This window comes from Pipistrellus kuhlii, unplaced genomic scaffold, assembly GCF_014108245.1.
Source record: "Pipistrellus kuhlii isolate mPipKuh1 unplaced genomic scaffold, mPipKuh1.p scaffold_m20_p_2, whole genome shotgun sequence".
In the NCBI taxonomy this organism is placed as follows: domain Eukaryota; kingdom Metazoa; phylum Chordata; class Mammalia; order Chiroptera; family Vespertilionidae; genus Pipistrellus; species Pipistrellus kuhlii.
Genome location: NW_023425515.1, coordinates 48,956,756 through 48,977,421, shown reverse-complemented (window position 1 = coordinate 48,977,421; position 20,666 = coordinate 48,956,756). Strand labels below are relative to the sequence as shown.

At 47.2% G+C, this 20,666-nt stretch overlaps 1 protein-coding gene across 4 annotated transcripts in view; it reads right to left on the bottom strand.

Annotated features, from left to right (window-relative positions):
- Nucleotides 1-20,666, bottom strand: part of ITGB5 (integrin subunit beta 5) — a 117,766-nt gene that overhangs the window by 70,381 nt on the left and 26,719 nt on the right. For all 4 annotated transcript variants that reach the window (XM_036444817.2, XM_045583931.1, XM_036444815.2 and 1 more), the window contains one exon: nucleotides 7,203-7,452. In XM_036444817.2, coding sequence (XP_036300710.1) covers nucleotides 7,203-7,452 — 250 coding nt within the window. The remainder of the gene's footprint in view (nucleotides 1-7,202; nucleotides 7,453-20,666) is intronic.

Sequence of the window (20,666 nt, the reverse complement as noted above, 5' to 3'; positions counted from 1 at the left end):
GCAGCAGCCATTTCTATTTGGATTTGTTTACCTTCTATAATTGAAATTTTGTAGCCTTGAGTGAAGGCTTAGGCTGGCAAGGGCAGGTGGAAAGCTTGGCTTCCACTGTTGCTTAGGAAACCCAAGCCTCTCTCCTGCTCTCTGTAGCTATAGCCATCTTGATTGGGTAAATTTGCATACTTGCTCTTATTGGCTGGCAGGTGTAGTGTAGTGATGGTTAATTTGCATATTACTCTTTTATTAGATAGGACTCTTACAATAAAGAAAGCTAGGGAAAAGAAAATGTTGCCGAAACCAGTTTGGCTCAATGGATAGAGCGTCGGCTTGGGGACTGAAGGGACCTGGGTTCAATTCCAGTCAAGGGCATGTACCTTGGTTGCGGGCATATCCCCAATAGGGGGTGTGCAAGAGGCAGCTGATCGATGACTCTCTCTCATCAATGTTTCTAACTATCTCTCTCCCTTCCTCTCTGTACAAAATCAATAAAATATATTAAAAAAAAAGAAAAGAAAAGAAAATGTTATTAATAAAACCCTAAAGGAGAGAAAATACTTACAATATTGCACATGTTTATTGAAAAAAGTCTGCATATAAGTATACTTGCACATGAACTTCAAACCTGTGTTGTTCAAGGGTCCATCGTACATAAATTTTTACTGCGGAGAATTACTACTAAGTAATTAGGTACTGGAAAATCAGCTGGCCAGTGAGAAGCCTTCTTTACAAAGAATTAACTTCAACCAGATTGGTCACCTCTAAAAAACAGCTTAGGCAGAGAAGGACAGACCTTGCTGAATATCGCTGGAACACAATATCACCTGTGGCTCAGCTAACCCTTGGAAGAGCTGAGTGACCTTTAGATCTAGTGTTTGGGGGTCTCGTGCCAGGAAATCCTTCCACCTCTGCCCTGTGTCTGCACCATAGATCCCAGGTAGGGCTGTGTGGGGGTAGGGGGGACTTGGTGGTGGTTACTAAAGTAAGGGTTATGAACCAGGAAGACAAATAAAATACATATGCTTAAAGAGCCTGGAAAGCATCTCTATATATACAAGCTAATATGCTAACTGTCCGACCTGTCACTAAAATCAAAAACAGAAAAATTCCAGCCACTGGCCTGGGAAAGAGGGAACATCCACTCTGGGCCAAGAGTGAGATGAGTCACCCAATAAAATTGCAAGTCCAGGCCCAGCAAGTCAGAATTCACTTCTTTTACTGTGAAAGAACTCCCCAGCTAAGAAATGAACGGGAAGACTAGTCCCAGGGCAGCTGGAGGGTCCTGGCAGCAGCAAACATAAAGTCGCCCTACAGGGCGGCCAGCGCATCTGGAGCATGTGGCGCTATGGTGAGGAGGAGCTAACGCACAGGTGCAGACCCATGAGAAACAAACCACCATGAGGGAGGCCAGCAAACTCAGCTGCCCGAGGGGGCTGCCGTTCCAGAGGCAGAGATGACAGAACATCCTTTAAAGTAGGGGTGTCGAACTCAATCAGAGAAGGGGCCAAAATCTAAAATCCAGCCTAAATCGCGGGCCGAATGGTTTACTGAACAGTCATAAACTGTCTTTGTGATGGAAATGCAGCGGAGTGCAGTGATGACAGCGCGGTGCGGACCACATTGCAAGGCCTGGCGGGACGGATTTGGCCCGCGGGCCTTGTGTTTGACACATGTGCTTTAAAGCAAGGCTATTCCAGAACAGGGTATTACTGGGGGGAGGGAGGAGAGTCAGAAGGCTGTGAAAAAAGAATATGAAAAATAGTCTGAAAAAGAATCAAATTAAAAATATAGTCACCAAAATTCCAAAATGAAACTTCAGTATACAAATTAGGCAACTGAAGAACAAAGTGACAAACTGGAAGACATTTATTCAGCAGTTTAAGGTAGAACAATTAAAAAAAGAGGTAGGCCGAAACCGGTTTGGCTCAGTAGAGTGTCAGCCTGGGGACTGAAAGGTCCCAGGTTCAATTCCGGTCAAGGGCATGTACCTTGGTTGTGGGCACAGGGGGTGTGTAAGAGGCAGCTGATTGATGATTCTCTCTCATCGATGTTTCTCTTTTTCTCTCTGTGATAAATCAATAAAATATATTGTTTTAAAAAGAAGTAGAAATTACAGGAGAAAAATTTAAAAACACAAAGTTTAGAATGAGAAGCTCTGACACACGTGGTGATATTAAAAGCAAGTGAACAGAACAGGAGGGATGAATAGAAGAGATAATGTCTGAGAATTTTCAAGAATAAGGATGTATTCTCTGATTAAACAGGCAGACCAACTATTTCCATTTTTTGTAAGAATGGTGAGAACATTTAAGATCTCTCTTAACAACTTCCAACTATTCGAGTATAGTTTCAAGTATCTTGTTGTTGACTATCAATCCAATGTTGTACATTAGATCCCCAGAACGTATTCATCTTACAACCAGAAGCTGGTACCCTAGGACCAACGTCTCTCCATTTCCTCCTCTCCACCTCCCAGCCTCTGGGAACCACCACTCTCCTCTCTGTTTCTATGAGTTCGGCTTTTTTAAATTTTTAATTTTTTTAACAAATGAAATTTTTCATTGATTGATTAGTAGTGGAGGAAGGGAGGGAGTAATGGAGGAGGGAGGAGAGTGGGGGAGGAAGGGAGGAAGTGAGGAAGGAGGGGAGGGGAGGGGAGGGGAAGGGAGGAGAGGGGAGGGGAGGGGAGGAGAGGGAAGGGGAGGAGAGGGAAGGGAAGAGAAGGGAGAGAGAGAGAGAGAGAATGAATATTGATGAGTTCAATCACTGGTTGATTCTTGTATGTGCCCTGACCAGAGACTAAACCCACAACCTTGGCATGTCGGGACAACACTCTAACCAACTGAGCTACCTGGCCAGGGCGAGCTTGGCTTTTTTAGATTACACGTACAGATGAGACATGTACTTAAAGAAGAGCCCAATACCTCTAATAAAAGGGAAAGTGTTCAGAACCAGAAACAGCAGTTGGGTTAATCTTTCAAATCAGTGACTCTCCTGTGACTCTTCCCAGACTGTTCCTATGACTCAGAATAGCAACTACAGTTCTTCAATCTAATGGTTAAATCACACTACATCTTTTCTTTAATCCTCATCTGAGGATTAAATTGATGTTAGAGAGAGAGGAAGGGAGAGAGGGGGGAAGAGAAAGAGAAACATTGATTGGTTGCCTCCCATATGTGCCCAACAGGAGCCCGAACCCGCCACTTTTAGTGTACAGGACGGCACACCAACCAACTGAGCCACCAGCCAGGGCTGCTCTGCATCTTTCTTTCTTTTTTTTTTTTTTTTTTTAATTATTCTTTAATCTTATTGCTATTGAATAGTAGTGTTCAGTTTTTGTTTTGTTTTTGTTTTGTTGGTTTGGGTTTGTTTTTTTTGTGTGTTTTTTGTGGTATTTTATTGATTTTCCACAAAGAGGAAGGGAGAGGGATAGAGAGTTAGTAACGTCAATGAGAGAGAATCATCCATCAGCTGCCTCTTGCACACCCCCTACTGGGGATGTGCCTGCAACCAATGCCCTTGACCAGAATCGAACCTGGAACCTTTCAGCCCACAGAGTGACGCTCTATCCACTGACCCAAACTGGTTTCAACTATACTACATTTTTTCTTTCTCCTGTCGCAAACCTAGTTGATCACTTTAGTCTGGTCTTTCTCGGGCACTCTAAGATGGGAAGGAATGAGTCTAGGATTGTGATCCTTTGGCAGAAACATCTGGAGCAGCAGGAGAAGGAACAAACCTCAGGAAAGCCCCATGAAGAACTGCCTCTCTCTTCGCTGAGATATCCTGCACAGGTGACTAAGTCACCTCTCCTGACTCCCCGCCTCCCCACCACTCCAGGCCCCGAAACTTCCCGGGGGCTGCTTCTGCTGCTCTCACCACCACAGAGAACGCTGTGATTTTTCTCTCCACATTTGCTGAAGAAAAAGAACAGACAAGAATCACAATGTCTGCCAGCCAGGCATTTTAACACAAACCAGTGACACAGGCCAGCTGTGAGACAAGAGGGAGTGGTGGGGACTGTGGCAGCCAAGCCTTAAGTGGAATTAGTCCAGCTTTACTAGACCTTCCAATCTTTCAAGAAAACCTAGGAATCCTGATTATTTGTGGTTAAATCTACTTTCTAAATATTGGTAACTGGTCCGCAGAGCCATTAAAATTCAGAAAGGCAGACAAAGCGTATGTAGAGGCTGGATGAGGCCCGGGAACAGATTACATACGTCCTCGGAGCAGTGGGCCATCTCCCAGGACACAGCACCCGCCCACCGCTAAGCCACGAGAGAGAAGCCTCGGCCAGCTCCCTGAGCCAAGCAGTGACTCCCCGGTGCACGGCCCAGCTTGCAAAAGATAGATTTGCATAACTGAGATGTGACGTTTCCTTCACAGCTCCCATTCTTCCCTAGATTTCCTGCCTGACAAGCAGCTTTTCAGTGTGCCTTACACTCACTGTCAAGACCTTTACTGTCTGCAGTTGGCTCTGCCTTCTAGGGCTTAGGAAAGGAGCTCTGAATAAGTTGTGTGTAATAACCTGAATTCAAATGCAGGGTGCCCAGAACCAGCCCTTCATCCTCTGCCAGCTTCCAGGCTAGCAGCTCACAGTTTGTGGGTGCTCTACAGGGGGATGAAAGGGGAGACACACCTTTGTCTATCTGGAGACAGGGCCCAATCAGAGGGCAGAGGGGAAAAGAAGCAGATAGAATCACTAATCCGGATGAACTGAAAAAAGTTTTGATTAAGATGCTGGTAACCCTGGTCAGCAGCAGAATGCCAGTGATAGAACACGTGGCACTGGGACTCAGCTACAAAGGGCTTTTGAGACAGGACCAACGTAATAATGCCCAAAGCCACCGGCAGCCAGGAGGCAATTACAACCAGCAAATGATGACACCCAGTGCTGCTTCCTGGTTAAGGAACTCAATCTCATGTGCATATAAAGCTTCTTCTTCTCTTGAGTGTTTTTTCCACCACTGTGTCCACTCCCAACCCTTGGGGAAGATCTACGCTCACTTCCAGGAGCCTGGACAGAAGAATCAGGAAGGATTCAGAAGAACATACACCACCAGCATACCTACCACCTCAGCCCAACCACCAGCCCAACCCAGAGCTGGAAGCAGCCGAGGCTGCCAACGAGGAGCGAGATGCTGGAAAGGCTCAGGGTGCTACAACAGCTCTCTGCTCCTAGGGCAGCAGCCAAGGAGATCAAGAATCAAAAATGACCTCACACATGGCAAGAGCCTGGCTCCCTGAGTCACCACGGGAGGGAAAGCTGCCATGGAAAGCAGTTCAATCCTCATCAGATGCTGTACCAGCAAGAGATATAAACTTTCACTGGGTTGAGCCACTGAGCCCTGTGGTTTGTTTGTTACTGCAGCAGAGCCCAACACAACCCTTAGGCACACATCAGAGGGCGGGCGGTTTTGGAATGAGTATGATTACTTACATGCAGGTAAAGTTTGTGTGTTGTAGTATGATTTGGATGGGGGGGGGGGAGAAATACAAGTCTACCCCTTATTTGTGTAATCTCATGCAAATTATTTATTTTCTCTACGTCTCACTGTTCTCATCTTTATTTATTTATTTATTTATTAAATATATTTTTATTAATTTTTTACAGAGAGAAAGGGAGAGAGATAGAGAGCTAGAAACGTCGATGAGAGAGAAACACCGACCAGCTGCCTCTTGCACACACCCCACCGGGGATGTGCCCGCAACCAACGTACATGCCCTTGACCGGAATCGAACCTGGGACCTTTCAGTCCACAGACCAACGCTCTACCACTGAGCCAAACCCGTTTCAGCTGTTCTCATCTTTAAAATATGGCACATGTCATAGCTGGTTTGGCTCAGTGGATAGAGCATTAATCTTCAGACTGAAAGGTCCCAGGTTCAATTCCAGTCAAGGGCACATACCCTAGGGTTGCAGGCTTGATCCCCAGTAGGGGGCATGCAGGAGGCAGCCCACCAATGATTCTCATCGTTGATGTTTTTATCTCTCCCTGTCCCTTTCTCTCTGAAATCAATAAAAATATATTTAAAAATATATATATGGTACACATCTACCTTAAAGACCTCAAAACATCATGAGATTAAACAAAATAATCCATGTAAAGTATTTAGTATGGTGTTTGACACTTGATAAGAACTTAAAACTTAGCTATTCCTTATCCAGGAACATGACTAAATAAAGTTGAATATGGAGATGAGGCAAGAAAAAGTTAGGAGTCATCAATCATTGTAGTCACATTGCATTTAAAGGAGCACTTAAAAGACTAGAAAAGAAACAAACCAGCCCCCTCGAGGTAGTTAGGAGAGTTGGGGATATGACCCCTCCACCCCCCACACATATTCACCAGGGCAGAGACCTGCTCACCAGTCCCCCTTCCTTATCTTCCTCGGTCTCCAGCCTCCTTGCTAGAACCCAGTTCTTTAGACTAGAACGTGGGAGCAGAAGAGGCAAAAGCCACTCCTCTTGACCCGTAAGGTCCTCCCTCCTATGAGCAATCTCCAGGCAAGATGAGCTTAGAAGCCACAGGAGGGAGATGGTGGCATCTGGGCCCTGAGACGTGCGTGGAGGAGAAGTGCCCACTGGTCAGAAGACTCACGTGCACTTGGGTGAGCAGGAATAACCTGCCAGCAGGTTGGAGCCATTCTATACTTTGGATCTGTTTCTTGCAGCAGTTAGAAACTCCTGTTCTCTAAAAACTTGTCAAACATTTTCTAATTCAAGTACTTATGTTGGGGGGAAAAAATCAGACCTTTAAAACACAGGACTTCATTTTGTTTTATCACGGTTAAGTTGTAGTTTTTTACAAACAATCGATAGACTTTGAATTCACTGATCCCAAGCACCTCAGTCACTCCAAACAAGGGGAACGTTTAAGCGGTTCTGTTTGCTCCCTCCCTGATCACCTGGGTCTGTCCCTTCCTGAGAACATTCTCTAAAATCTATTAAGGTAGCAAGGAGTCCCATGCCAGGTAGGCAGGGAAACAGATGAACTACGATCATTGCAGCTTGACACAACGTTGTGACAGTTATTTGTTCACCCAGAGGAAGAGGACAGAACTGGGTCATCGTTAATCAAATTAAACACCTAAGCCAGGTTCCCCTCCTAAGTATGTCCCCCTGAGTCCTTCCTTTGGGTTAAGTTCTCCCACCACTCCATCCCCCCACCCTTAAATGCCCAACAGAAGGGAAGCTGGTCACTTACCCGATGCATGGGTTGGTCTGGTACCTCGGCGCTGTGTAGGAGAAAGGAGAGATGCTTTTGTCCACAAAAGACCCAAAGCCCAGGCGGAAGTTGCTGGTGAGCTTCCTCATCTCCTCAGCGAGCTTGGTGCCCAGGGTCCGGATGTTGTCCAAGTCATCCTTCATGGACAGGGAGAGGTCCATCAGGTAGTACAAGTCCACGGGATAGTCCTCCACCTGCCGCACCTGCAGCTGGAAGGTAGTCTTGTCCCCTGTGCCAACAGAGAGGTCGTGCGTGTTAGAGGTCATTAATGCGCTGGGGGGCGTTGGGAGGCGGCTGGAGGGATGGATTTCACTTTCACAGCTGGCCACCGCTTGCTTTTCTCCAGAGATTGTGCGCCTCTGAAGAAATATTTTTTCTTGGAAGTAGAGCGACAGAAAGAAATATGAGTGCCGAGGATAAAGCGCTGGGTTCTCTGTCCAAACACTTGGCTCAGCATTTTTTTTCTTTTACGTAAATCCTCACCCAAGGGTATTTTTCCATTGATTTTTAGAGAAAGTGGAAGAGAGACAGAAAGACAGAGAGAAATATCGACATGAGAGAAACACATCAGTGGTTGGCTCCTGCACGAGCCCCAACAAGGGCCCGGGACTAGGGAAGAACCTGCAACTGCGGTACATGCCCTTGACCGGAATCGAACCCGGGACCTTTCAGTCTACAGGCCGATGTTCTATCCACTAAGCCAAACCAGCTAGGGGTTGGCTTAGCATTTTTGAAAAGTCTTTAACAACCATCTTCTTAGTGATGTTCTGTTTTCTCAGCAAAAAGGACACTTGGGTAACTGGTGGACAGTGAACCGGACAATTCCATGGACATGAATTGGGTGAGAATAACTCACCAACCACACACCAACTTCAGAGAAAGGACCAGCCAAGGTGGGAATGTGGCAGGAGGGCACTATAAAGGTGTATGTGAAATAGAAAATGGGGATGAAATTAACAGAAAGGTACGGACAAGAGTAATGTGGGAAGAGAGCGATTATAGGGCAATGGAGAGTGGGGACACAATGACAGCACTTAAAACACCCCCATGCTTGTGCCAAGTCACCTATTTCTACGCCTCTAGGTATTTATTAGACAATAACATTTAGTTCTTAGGTTTGACTTTAGCTCATGTCGTCACTTCGTCATGGCGGACTACTAATAGTATTTAGTTCTTGGGCATATTTGAAGTTTTGGAACACTGCAGACGTAAGTCATCATCATCAGAGATTATATATGTAAATATAAGAAGACAAATTCCAAATTTTATCCCCATCAAAAGGGGGGAAAAAGAAAGCAAGGAAAAAAACACTACTAGACTTGTCCACCAGCTACAAGAAAAAGAAATTCATTTTTGGTTTTACAATAAGAGACTCAATGGACAGAGGAAAGGGGACTTAATTCAGAGGAAAGGTACTTAATTCAGAGGAAAGAACCAAGGAAAGCCATTGCCTAGGAGGCGTGGCCTCTGCAGTCTCATCCCCCACCCCCAGGTGCATAGGAAGGCCCAGGTCAACTCAACATCAGGACTCACACCAGCATATAATCCCAAATCATTTATAATCTCTACAAACACAGTGTTTAGACCCAATGTCAAGAAACAAATCATATCAGGTCATTCCATCTACCCTGGACTCATTAGCCCTTCAGAGGCACCAAGGGATGACCTTGAACTCTCTGGGTAGAACTGTGCACACACAGTTGAAATCCGGACATAGTCTGTGTTCAGAGGTGCAATAAGGAGTGGCCACATCTGCCCAAGGGCCCACAACTGATCTGCTGGCCTCACATTTCAGAGAAACCAATCCTCCACTTCCAGCTGACAACCAGCAAGCTGAAGCCCTCTTGACCTTTCAGGAAAGGGAAGTGATCTGCTCCCTCTCTTCCCATGCCAGACAAAACATACTTCATTAACTAGACCATGAAGAATAAAATGATCAAAAGATTTCAGTCCAAGTTCCAGCTCTACCCCTCATTTTAGGGGTGCAACCTGAGCCTCAATTTCCTTAAATATAAAATAAAATTTTCTTTTTTTAAATAAATGTTTATTGTTCAGATTATTGCAATTGTTCCTCTTTTCCCCCCATAGCTCCCCTCTACCTGGTTCCCTCCCCACCCTCTATCCTTCCCTCCCCCCGACCGTCCTCATCCATAGGTATACAATTTTTGTCCAGTCTCTTCCAGCTCCCCCCACACCCCTTTCCTCCTGAGAATTGTCAGTCCACTCCCTTTCTATGCCCCTGATTCTATTATATTCATCAGTTTATTCTGTTCCTTGGATTTTTTATTCACTTGATTTTTAGATTCACTTATTGATAGATATGTATTTGTTGTTCATAATTTTTATCTTTTCCTTTTCCTTCTTCCTCTTCTTAAAGAATACCTTTCAGCATTTCATATAATTCTAATAGTTTGGTGGGGATGAACTCTTTTAGCTTTTTCTTATCTCTGAAGCTCTTTATCTGACCTTTAATTCTGAATGATAGCTCTGCTGGGTAGAGTAATCTTGGTTGTAGGTTCTTGCTATTCATCACTTTGAATATTTCTTGACACTCCCATCTGGCCTGCATAGTTTCTGTTGAGAAATCAGCTGACAATCCTATGGGTGCTCCCTTGAAGATAACACTGTTTTTCTCTTGCTGCTTTTAAGATTCTCTCTTTTTCTTTTGCTCTTAGCATTTTAATTTTGATATGTCTTGGTGTGGTCCTCTTTGGATTCCTTTTGTTTGGTGTTCTCTGAGCTTCCTGGACTTGTAAGTCTATTTCTTTCACCAGGTGGGGAGAAGTTTTCTGTCATGATTTCTTCAAATATGTTTTCAGTATCTTGCTCTCTCTCTCTTCGGGCACCCCCATATTTGGATGTTGGTATGTGTGAAGTTGTCCCAGAGGCTCCTTACACTATCTTCATATTTTTGGATTATTTTTTCTTTTTGCTTTTCTGGTTGGGTGTTTTTTGCTTCTTTGTATTTCAAATCTTTGACTTGATTCTTGTGATCCTCTAGTCTGCTGTTGGATCTCTGTATGTTATTTTTTATTTCAGTCAGTGTATGCTTAATTTCTTTTTTCATATCCTAGAGGGTCTCACTAAATTTATTGGCCTTTTCATTAAATTCTTGAAAAACCTTATAACCATGGTTTTGAATTCTACATCCAATAGTTTGCCTTCCTCCAATTTCTTTCATTTGTGACCTGTTTTTTTGTCTCCACATTTTGGCTGCTTCCTTGAGTTGATAGGGTGGCTTTGTGTGCTAGGTACCCTGTAGGGCCCAGTGGCTCAGCCTCCTGAGTTAATTGAGGTGGACATTCTTGGTGCACTCCTTTGTGGGCTGTGTGCAGTCTTTTTGTAAGTAAGTCTTGAATGTTGTTGGTATCACTGGGAGGAATTGACCTCTAGGCCAATTGGCTGTGAGGATCAGCTATGTCTACGCTGGGAGAACTTCTGTGCTGGAGACACCCTTATGAGACAAGACTCGCAAAAGCCTCTGTGCTCAGTTTGGATGGGGACCGGAGTCTCAGGATGAAGCAGACAGCAATGGCTTCCCATCAGCCCTGCCCTAAGAGGCCCCCCAGGTCTCAGTGACCCACGGTAATCGCTGCGAGCACCTCTGAGAGAAAGCTGCCCTTGAGTTTCGCCCACTGCCAAACAGTCCAGTTTCTCCCCGAATGAGCCTGGGTCCCCAGAGTCTCGCTCAGAACTGGAGTTCAGAGCCGTTGGGAGCCTTTGTCTCCCTCCGGTTGAGAAAGCCAGCCTCGTACTCAGTTGCCAGCCCTCTCCGCACGCTGGTGTGTTCCTCAGTACCTCTGCCTTCTGCAGCCTGTGAGTCTGCGCGCTTTTCTTTTTCCTTCTACTAGTAGTGTAAGGTCAGGCCTGTTTCTAACTGCCCGGGAAACGGCCAAGAGATTGCAATCTCAACCTTATGTTTGCATTTCCCCAGGCCAATTTCCCCAGGCCACCTGGGTGTGGTTTCTGCCTATAAAAGCTTGTAACTAACCTCTGTTCAGGGCTCTCAAGCGGCAGTCTTTTTCTGGACCGCTGCTTGTGGGTCCCTGCGCAGCGCTTGGAATAAACCTCCTGCTCTTTGCATCAAGACTCGGGCTCTGCGTTTGATTTGGGGTCGCCGCTCATCCTTTGGACCGGGGGTCTTTCAGGCCTTACATTCTGGGGGCTCGTCCGGGACCGAGCGGCCCCCCCCTCAAGCCCAGAACCGATCTTGGAGGTAAGAAGGGGTACCCCGAAGTTGTCTGTCTTTGTCTTGTGTTCTGTTATCTGATCTGGTTCTGTGTGCGCACTTCTGTAATCTGATCTGGTTCTGAGTTCGCAGCCGTTCGGCAACTCGTGAGAGTGGCCGAACAGTGGTCGGTAGACGTGTCGGAGGGCCACAGGCTGCAACCCTGGGGGACGCCCCAAGGGTGCAGGAGAGCCAGGGGCGCCTGGCGGTCTCCTATCAGGTGTCGGGTTCGAGTCCCGGCAATCAGGTGTCGGGTTCGAGTCCCGGCAATCAGGTGTCGGGTTCGAGTCCCGGCAATCAGGTGTCGGGTTCGAGTCCCGGCAATCAGGTGTCGGGTTCGAGTCCCGGCAATCAGGTGTCGGGTTCGAGTCCCGGCAATCAGGTGTCGGGTTCGAGTCCCGGCAATCAGGTGTCGGGTTCGAGTCCCGGCAATCAGGTGTCGGGTTCGAGTCCCGGCAATCAGGTGTCGGGTTCGAGTCCCGGCGAAGATCGGATAGGTTTGGTTACTGAGGTGGAAGAGATTCAAGTGGAGACTCCTTGGCTCTGTCTGGGTTTGGAGTCTGGAGATTCCCTGGTTCTGGTCTGAGTGAGTGTTTTGTGAGTGTTGAGAGAGTGCGGCCGCAATCGAGTGTGTGGGAATTGATAAAAGTGCAGTGTTTTTGTTTTTACTCTTTTGGATTTGTTTTGGAATTATTTGTTGCCTAACAAATTGAGAAGAAAGAGAAAAATGGGGCAAGGAAACTCAAAGGAGAGTCACCTAAGTCCCCTTGAATGCATGGTTAAAAATTTTCCGGACTTCAAAAAAACGAGGTGAAGGCTATGGTGTTTCGGTAGATGCCTTCACTCTCCGGAGACTGTGAATTGGAGTGGCCGACATTTGGGGTTGATTGGCCTTCAACAGGGACCCTAGACATGGGGCCCTACACGGGAGTCCGGCGGATAGTCTATAGGAGCCCTGGGCATCCGGACCAAATTCCATACACTGATATCTGGATTGATGTTCTTTTTGATAACCCCAAATGATTGAAGGAGTGTGGTTGTCTCCTTGACAAAGGAAAATTGGGAAAGAGACCTCCCAGGTCCATCTTACTCGCCCGGCCACAGGCGAGCAGAGAGAAAGAAAGAAACCTTTAATTTGTTTAAAGCTGAGTGCTCTGGTGGCAGCACCGCCTTCGTCACCTGGGACCCGTTTGCTCCCTGCCTCCATTCACCTCCAGGAGTTGAGTAGCTGGAGGCAGCAGATAAATTAAAAACTGGTTTCCCAAGTCATTGTAAGCAGCTCTTGAAATTCCCCGCCATGAGGCGGAAACTAGATGGTAATGGTAACAAGTTTATGTGAATGGTGGTGAATGGCCCTGAATGGCCAGGAGTCTTTAGGTAAAGAATGTGTTCGTTTGCATTTGAATGCTGCTCCAGCAGCCCACAATGGTTAGTCTTCCTTGTCATTGGTATCAGCTAAGCAGAGTCATATAGCTACTTAAGTATGAATTGTGATTGACCTATGATTTTCTGACATTGTCTTAAATCCTAGTAAACTGCCTCTGGTGTGGAGAGGTCTAGGGGAGGCCGGAGAGCGAAAGACTATTAGTTCTCCTACAAAGAGATTATTCAGTGCTTTGTTTGAACTTGCCAGCTTTAAAAGTTCAAAGTATAAATTGAATTAGGAAAAGTTAATTGCAGTAACTAGATGCCTAGAATATGGCAGGCTAAACTGTATTATATATGTTTAGAATAAGCAGTAATGATTCTCATTTGTCAGATGAAAAAGTATGTAATGCTTACACTTAAGAAATTATTCTAAGTCGGGTTTTCTGAAGTAATGTTTAATGTAACATGAAACTTTTGTATTTGATTTGTTTTGTTTTGCTTTTTTCATATGCCATTGTTGTCAATTTGGGCTTGTACCTGCATCTTGTATTTTGTACATCTGGTTGTTTAAACTTTGGGAATCATTTTTGATTTCAGTCATGTGTATCTACTTTATAGGTTTAAGTAGACTTCATCACAAAGGTTTATAATTTATTTAGAATTGTGTTAAAACAATGTGAAACTGCTTGGACACTTTTCACCGTGTTCTATTAGGGGATTTAAAGGCACAGTTAAAATTCTCCTGTGCCCCTTTTCAGTCTTATCAGAATCTGAGATCTTTATCTGTAGGAAGAATGTGGCAGTTTAAAATTCAAGCGGCTATTGGGAACAGAGTGCTAGACCTGCTCTCTCTTCCCTCTGCCTTTCCTAAATATTCTAAAATAATGGTTATAGATTTTTGAAGGACATAGGAAGAAGGTTTAAGAGCTAATGTAAAATAGTGAAAGTTTTTATAAAAGTTGTACATGTGATGAGAAGGTAGGGAGCGACTGACAGTCTATCTCCAGATTCTAGTGGCCGGCCTCAGAGGAGCCGCGCGTCGGCCCACCAATTTGGCTAAGGTAAGGGATGTCCTTCAGGGACCCACGGAGCCTCCCTCGGTCTTTCTTGAGCGACTAATGGAAGCATTCAGGCGGTACCCTGCGACCGAGGGGCAGCGGGCTTCGGTGGCTATGGCCTTTATTGGCCAATCTGCTTTATACTTTGCAGGACTTAGTTAAGGAGGCAGAGAAGGTGTAGACAGGAGAAGAATCTCACGCGCATCTTGGCAGCAGTGGTAGGTGATAAGGGAGAGGTAAGGGTAGAACCTGGGCGATCGCCTCCCACTCGACCGAGATCAATGTGCCTACTGTAAAGAAAAAGGACACTGGAAGAGAGAATGCCCAAGAAGGCAGAGGAAGGAGAAGGAAGCCAAGACCATTTTGGCCTTTCATGAGGACAGTGACTGAGGGGGACGGGGCTCGGAACCCCTCCCTGAGCCCAGGGTAACCATCCAAGTGGAGGGGAAACCAGTAGAATTTCTGGTGGACACAGGAGCACAATAAAAGCTCCCTTGGGGCCGATATCTAAGAAAACTTCTTGGGTCATTGGGGCCACCGGTAATGAGCAATACCCGTGGATGACTAACCGGACTGTAGATCTTGGGACTGGGACGGTCACCCACTCTTTCCTTGTGACCAAAGTCTCTTGTTGGACGAGGGGAGAGTCCAATTCGGGGCCCCCGTGACATTGAATCCTGCCTCTCTGCTACCAGAAGCAGGCTTGGAAAAGAGAGAGATTCTGCATTCCTGTCAGAAGAAACGGGGGCCAGGCGGGATACACACCCCTACCCGGGTCCCCCCTCACTTGGTTCACAGATGGCAGCAGCTACCTCTCGGACAGGAAGAGGAGGGCAGGAACCGCGGTAGTCAGCACGGATGAGGTAATCTGGTCTAGCAGTCTGCCAGAAGGCACCTCAGCACAGAAGGCAGAACACAAGCCCTCAGGTTGGCTGAAGAGTCAACATCTACACTGACAGCAGAGGCCATACATGCCCCCAAAGAAGTTGCCCAGGGCACCAAAAGGGGACGTCTGAGGTGGCGGAAGGGAACAGGAAGGCAGATGTTGAAGCAAAACAGGCTGCCTTGGGACTAAACATCCTGCCGCTAGCAAAAGTCTCTTTGGACCCTCCTAGGTCCTTCTCTTACTCCCCAGAAGAGGAGGGGGAGATGGCCAGAAAGCCTGGCAAATACGTCAAGGATAAGTACGGGGTCTGAAAGGATAAGGCAGGTGAGAAGATAATCGTCCCTGAAGAAATGGCAACACCGCCTCACCCATCTGGGTCCAAAATCCGAAAGCTCACCTCCCTAGCCGAGAGAACTGTCGCTAGCTGCAAGGCATGCTGCAAGGCATGAAATTCCCACCCCTCGAAAGGGAAAGGGGAAATAGGCCGGGCAGCTATTGGGAAGTTGACTTTACGGAAGGAAGTCAAGCCGGCCCGGTAGTCTTTAGCGAAACGGCAACCACAGTAGCCAAGATTGAAGACATCTTTCCCCGGTTTGGAGTTCCAGAGGTAATTGGTTCAGATAATGGGCTGGCATTCATCGCCCAGGTAAGTCAGGGAATTGCCAAGGTGCTGGGGATTAATTGAAAATTGCATTGTTCATGTAGACCCCAAAGTTCAGGACAGGTAGAAAGGATGAATAGAACGTTAAAAGAGGCTATGACTAAATTATCCTTAGAAACTGGCGTGACAGACTGGACAGTCCTCCTTCCCTTTGCCCTATTCCGTGCCCGGAATACGCCCGGGCCCCTGGGAGTAACCCCTTTTGAAATCCTTTTCGGGGCCCCACCACCACTCACTGCTGACCCGTGGACAGAAACTCACGCCCCTCAATCCCTGCTCGCTAGGTTGAAGGCGTTGGAGACGGTCCAAAAGGACGTGTGGGTCCCTTTGGCTGACCACACCAGTTCCAGGTTGGGGACTTTGTCTACGTTCATCGTCACTGGACAGCCAACTTGGAACCCCGGTGGAAGGGACACCCACCGCCATCAAGGTAGACGGCATCGCCTCCTGGATCCATGCCTCTCATGCCAAACCTGCACCACCGCCTGACGATGGATGGACTGTGGAGACTGCTTATAGACACTCTTTGGGGATGGTGGCTGCCACTGACTCCTACTCGCGGCGGGTCTTGATGATGCCCCGCCCAATCAGTTCCCCTTTTATGGGAGAACAAGGAGTGAGGCCCGGCGGTGTGGAGGGGCTGAGGTTTTCTTTTGTAAGAGCTGGTTTCAATAACCCTAGCTGTCTTGCTGGGGCTAGGGGTAACCGCCGGGGTGGGGACTGGGACAGCAGCTTTAATCCAAACCCCACAGTATAGAAGGGCTCAGAGTGGCAATACGAGCCATTGAACAGTCCATCACTATCCCTGACCTCGCTGTCTGAGGTAGTAAGGACGGTGGCCTGTGTGCAGCTTTGAAAGAGGAGTGTTGTTTTTATAGATCATTCAGGCATGGTGAAGGACTCTATGGCCAAACTGAGAGAAGCTCAACAGGGGTGGTTTGAAAATTGGTTTATTCTGCTCCTACTTCTAACCCTCGGGCCCTGTATCGTACCTCTAACTGGGCAAGGGGAAACAGAATATGAGTTCCAGGGTTGAAACTCAGTCCTGAGAAGAGGAGGGAATGTAAGGTCAGGCCTGTTTCTAACTGCCCGGGAAACGGCCAAGAGATTGCAATCTCAACCTTATGTTTGCATTTCCCCAGGCCAATTTCCCCAGGCCACCTGGGTGTGGTTTCTGCCTATAAAAGCTTGTAACTAACCTCTGTTCAGGGCTCTCAAGCGGCAGTCTTTTTCTGGACCGCTGCTTGTGGGTCCCTGCGCAGCGCTTGGAATAAACCTCCTGCTCTTTGCATCAAGACTCGGGCTCTGCGTTTGATTTGGGGTCGCCGCTCATCCTTTGGACCGGGGGTCTTTCAGGCCTTACAGTAGAATTTCCACTCAGCCAGCCTTCCTGTGGTTCTGGATGATGTCTGTTTTGTCTTTAAGTTGTAGTTTTGAAATTGTTATGCAAAGCAGCAGTTTAGGTGTTTATCTATGCTTGGTTTCTCCTAAAATAAAATTCTTAATAACACAGTGTTGATAAAGGTTGTGAAGCACTCACACAGGAGAGAAGTGTTTTGTAAGCAGCAAACGCCTGCAGAAATGAAGTATGAGCGCTGTAAGTACTATTTGCAATCCGAACCACACGCCCTGCCTGCCTCCTCTGGCTTGTCTAGCCACCTCAAGATTGATGTTGTTTAGGTTGCCTGTTGGTATAAGCCTATTTAAAAAAAAAAAAACATCTGAGTCTGACTCAGATGGAAGAGTGTTCAAGATTTCTCCCAGAATGAATTCCGAGCCGCTGTGATGTCGTCTCTGTTTCCCATCAGGCAGACAGAGCAGGGCCCCTCCCAGCCCTGGATGCCACACCACAGTGAGGGAGAGTGGGGAGGAAGGGTGAGCTTGGGGGAAGGGGAGGACCTTTTTTGGCCTTTGCATGGGCAGACCACACACTTCAGATGGCCAGAGCCTGCAATTCCAAGACCCCTTTGCAGGGTCTTCAGCATTTTCTGTCGCCTGTGCCCTTCCCCCCATGTCCCCAGCCACACCTGCAATTTATCCAGAGTCCACTTCCACCTTTCTGTGAATTATAAGTGGCCCTTTAAGACCAGGAAATGGGGACCTGGTTTGGATTCAGGGGGCTGCCCATGGGAGGGAAGCAAACACTAGCCTTTGGGAGCCCCACTCCCCCCAACTGAGTTGGAATCCTGACCTTGTCACCAAGGACAAGGAGACCTCAGGCTTCTTTAACTACTGCCCAGTTTCTGGACTAGTAACGGGAGGATGTTAATTACCGCAGGGATTCCGGGAGACGGTGTATACAAACACCATCCCTTCTACACAAGGAAAACTTCGGCCTCCGTCCCCCCCAAGTCAATTATTAAAGCAATTTCCTGTGGGGATAAAAAGAGAGACAGGAAATTCTGCCAGAAACCTGAGTGTGAAAGGCTGCGGCCGCGGGCATTCAATTTAACTCCAAATTTCCCAGACATGAGGTAAAGATGGGATACGTAGGTCTCTCTGTATGCTAAGAGGGTATCTATTTTGAAGTGAGCAGCCTCTTGGCATCAGTGAAACTGATCACTAAGAAAGTGTGTGCACCTACATGATGGGGAGGCGGCAGATGTTAAAGAGAAATGTCTCTCCAGTTTTCCAGAAAAGGAGTAACTGCATAATGTTCAGAATGAGGTTCACTGCTCCCTCGATGAAGCCCGATTTTAAATGCTACCAACTCCTCAGTGGACCTTGGCCATAATAGAACGTCTGTGAGCAGATCTGGAAGGGACCGACATTCCCGGACCCGTGCTGTGTGGGAGATAAGCTGCAGGGCACTAACTCCCAACAAAGGTGGCTTCCAGGGTTAGCAAACGGATGGGGATGCTGCCTGGGCGAGATACCCTCTCTGCCGAGAGAAGGCCTGGGCACATTGCCTATCGCAGAGCACGTGTCTGGAGCACGTACGCTCAGCCGCCACACTCCAACCACAGCCAGGCACCCAGCCCTGCACCACCCAAGGCTTTGAACCAGTCACGTAACCCCTGCATCCAGCTGGGCGCAGCGGCCTCTCACTTCCCTGTGGGTGCTGGGTCGGTGCCTGCCTCTGGTGAGACCAGCCCACATGCCCCTCCTCCCTCTTCTCCACATGTGACCCTACGGGTTCATCTCCCTGTGTGGCTGTGCCCCTTCTCTCTGCGGACATTCCATATAATCTCCCCCCACCCCCTCAGGCCAACGGCGGGATCAGAGCAATAGGAGGAACAAACGCAAAAGCAAAGCTGATCTGCGCCTAGCACCTGTGAGGATGGATCTGCCCCTGCAAGCAGCCCCTCTCGTGTCCTTCTGGTTTTTCCTGTTTCCCAGGCAGCCAGCTCCAACTGCATTTTGCACAGAATTCCTGACACCCCTCGGTTCATGACTGAAGGATCCCCCCTCCCCACCCTCATAATCAGGTATCAACTCGCATGCATTCCACCTGAAATGGATATTTTTTAAAAAGCTTTCTTCTCTCTGCCCTCCCTTCAATAAAGAGTGAAAAGCTAGCTTTTTCCTTAGGGACATGTAGGAGATGACAAACATTTTGGGAGAGTGAAGGAACAGAACTCCAGCAAGAACTTGTAGCTTTTTAAAGTCTGATAGGTTAAGGCAAAGCAGTACCTCAACAGATAAACACTCTTGACATCCCAGATAAACGTAAACAGCGTTTGATGCCCCCAATTACTCTTCGCTGCTAAAAACTGGAAGGAAGAATGAAAACATAAACATCAGCTCGATCGTAACGGGACTACAGCCGAGCGGGCGGTCAGGGCTCCAATGATACTTGAGCTCTCCTGTTCAGTGCAGCAAGGGGAACAGTATCCCACAATTAAATCCGGACCCAGAACCAAAGAATCACTGACTGGTCCAGTACAAGGTCCCTATGCTGCACTCCACCCTCCCCCACCCACCTCAGAATGCTGCCTCCAGACAGATGGCACCATGGTTGGCCTCCACTCCCTGCCCCCACGCATTAGGGCTCATTATTCCTAGTTTCCTTGGAAATAGCCTGTCTTGGACAGTTCGGGCTGCTGTAACAAGTACCAAACATCGGGTGTCTTATAGACAACATAAATTTAGTTCTCATGGTGATGGAGGCGGGAAGTCCGTGCCTGCATGGCAGAGTTCTGGTGAGATCCCTCCTCCAGTTACAGACTGTCAACTTCTCGCTATGTCCTCACATGGTGCAAGAGGCTCTCCAGGGTCTCACTGCTTTTGTTTATTATTATTTATTATTATAGCACTAACCTCATTCATTAGGGCTCTACCCTCATGACCTAATCACCCCTCAAAGGCCCCACCTTCTAATGCCACCGCACTGGGGTTAGGGTTTCAACCTAGGAATGCTGGGGACCCACACACATTCAGTCCACGGCAAACCCCCCACCCACCCACAAGAGTCCCTTTAAGTGTGTGCACTGACAGCCTGGGTGGCAGAAGCCAACCCTCAATCAGGTAACGGGCACCTCCAAAGCAGCACAGACAGGAGCTGGCAGGACACACGGACCAAAAGCAAGCGGTCACCTGTAGTTGGGTAAACAGAATGGTACCAGTGTCAGTTTCCTGGCTTTGGTTAGATACTCTGGTTATGCAATATGTTATCACTGGGGAAACCTGAGAAGGGGAATCCAAGAACGCTCTACTATTTGTGTGACTTCTTGTGAACATAAAATTATTTCAAAACAAAAAGTTTTAGCCTGGCCGGTGTGGCTCAGTGGTGGTGTTGACCCATGAACCAGGAGGTCACAATTTGATTCCAGGTCAGAACAAATGCCTGGGTTTCAGGCTCGATTCCCTGCAGGGGGCCTGCAGGAGGCAGCCTATCAATGATTCTCTCATCGTTGATGTTTCTATCTCTCTCTCTTCTTTTCCCTTCCTCTCTCTGAAAGAAAAATATTAAATAATAATAATAATAAAGTTTTAAGTTTTTTTGTTTTTTTTTAAATGCACCCTGCCAACCAAAGGTTATTTTTTTTGAAAGGATAAGGGATTGAGGCAGATAACGACTTAAGTAAACCCTTCCTAACTGCTCCACCTCTAGCTTCTTACCATTTCAATAAACTTTATTCTAAAGTTTATGTCCTTTCTTAAGGATTTTATGTCCCTTGTTAAAGCCGTTTTAAGGTTGTTATCCTGACATTTTCAGGACTGAAAACAAAATGGAAAACATGATCCTGTGTTTATACAAAATCCTGCTTAAAGTTTGGCAGGTCCTCAAAAGGTTCAACAC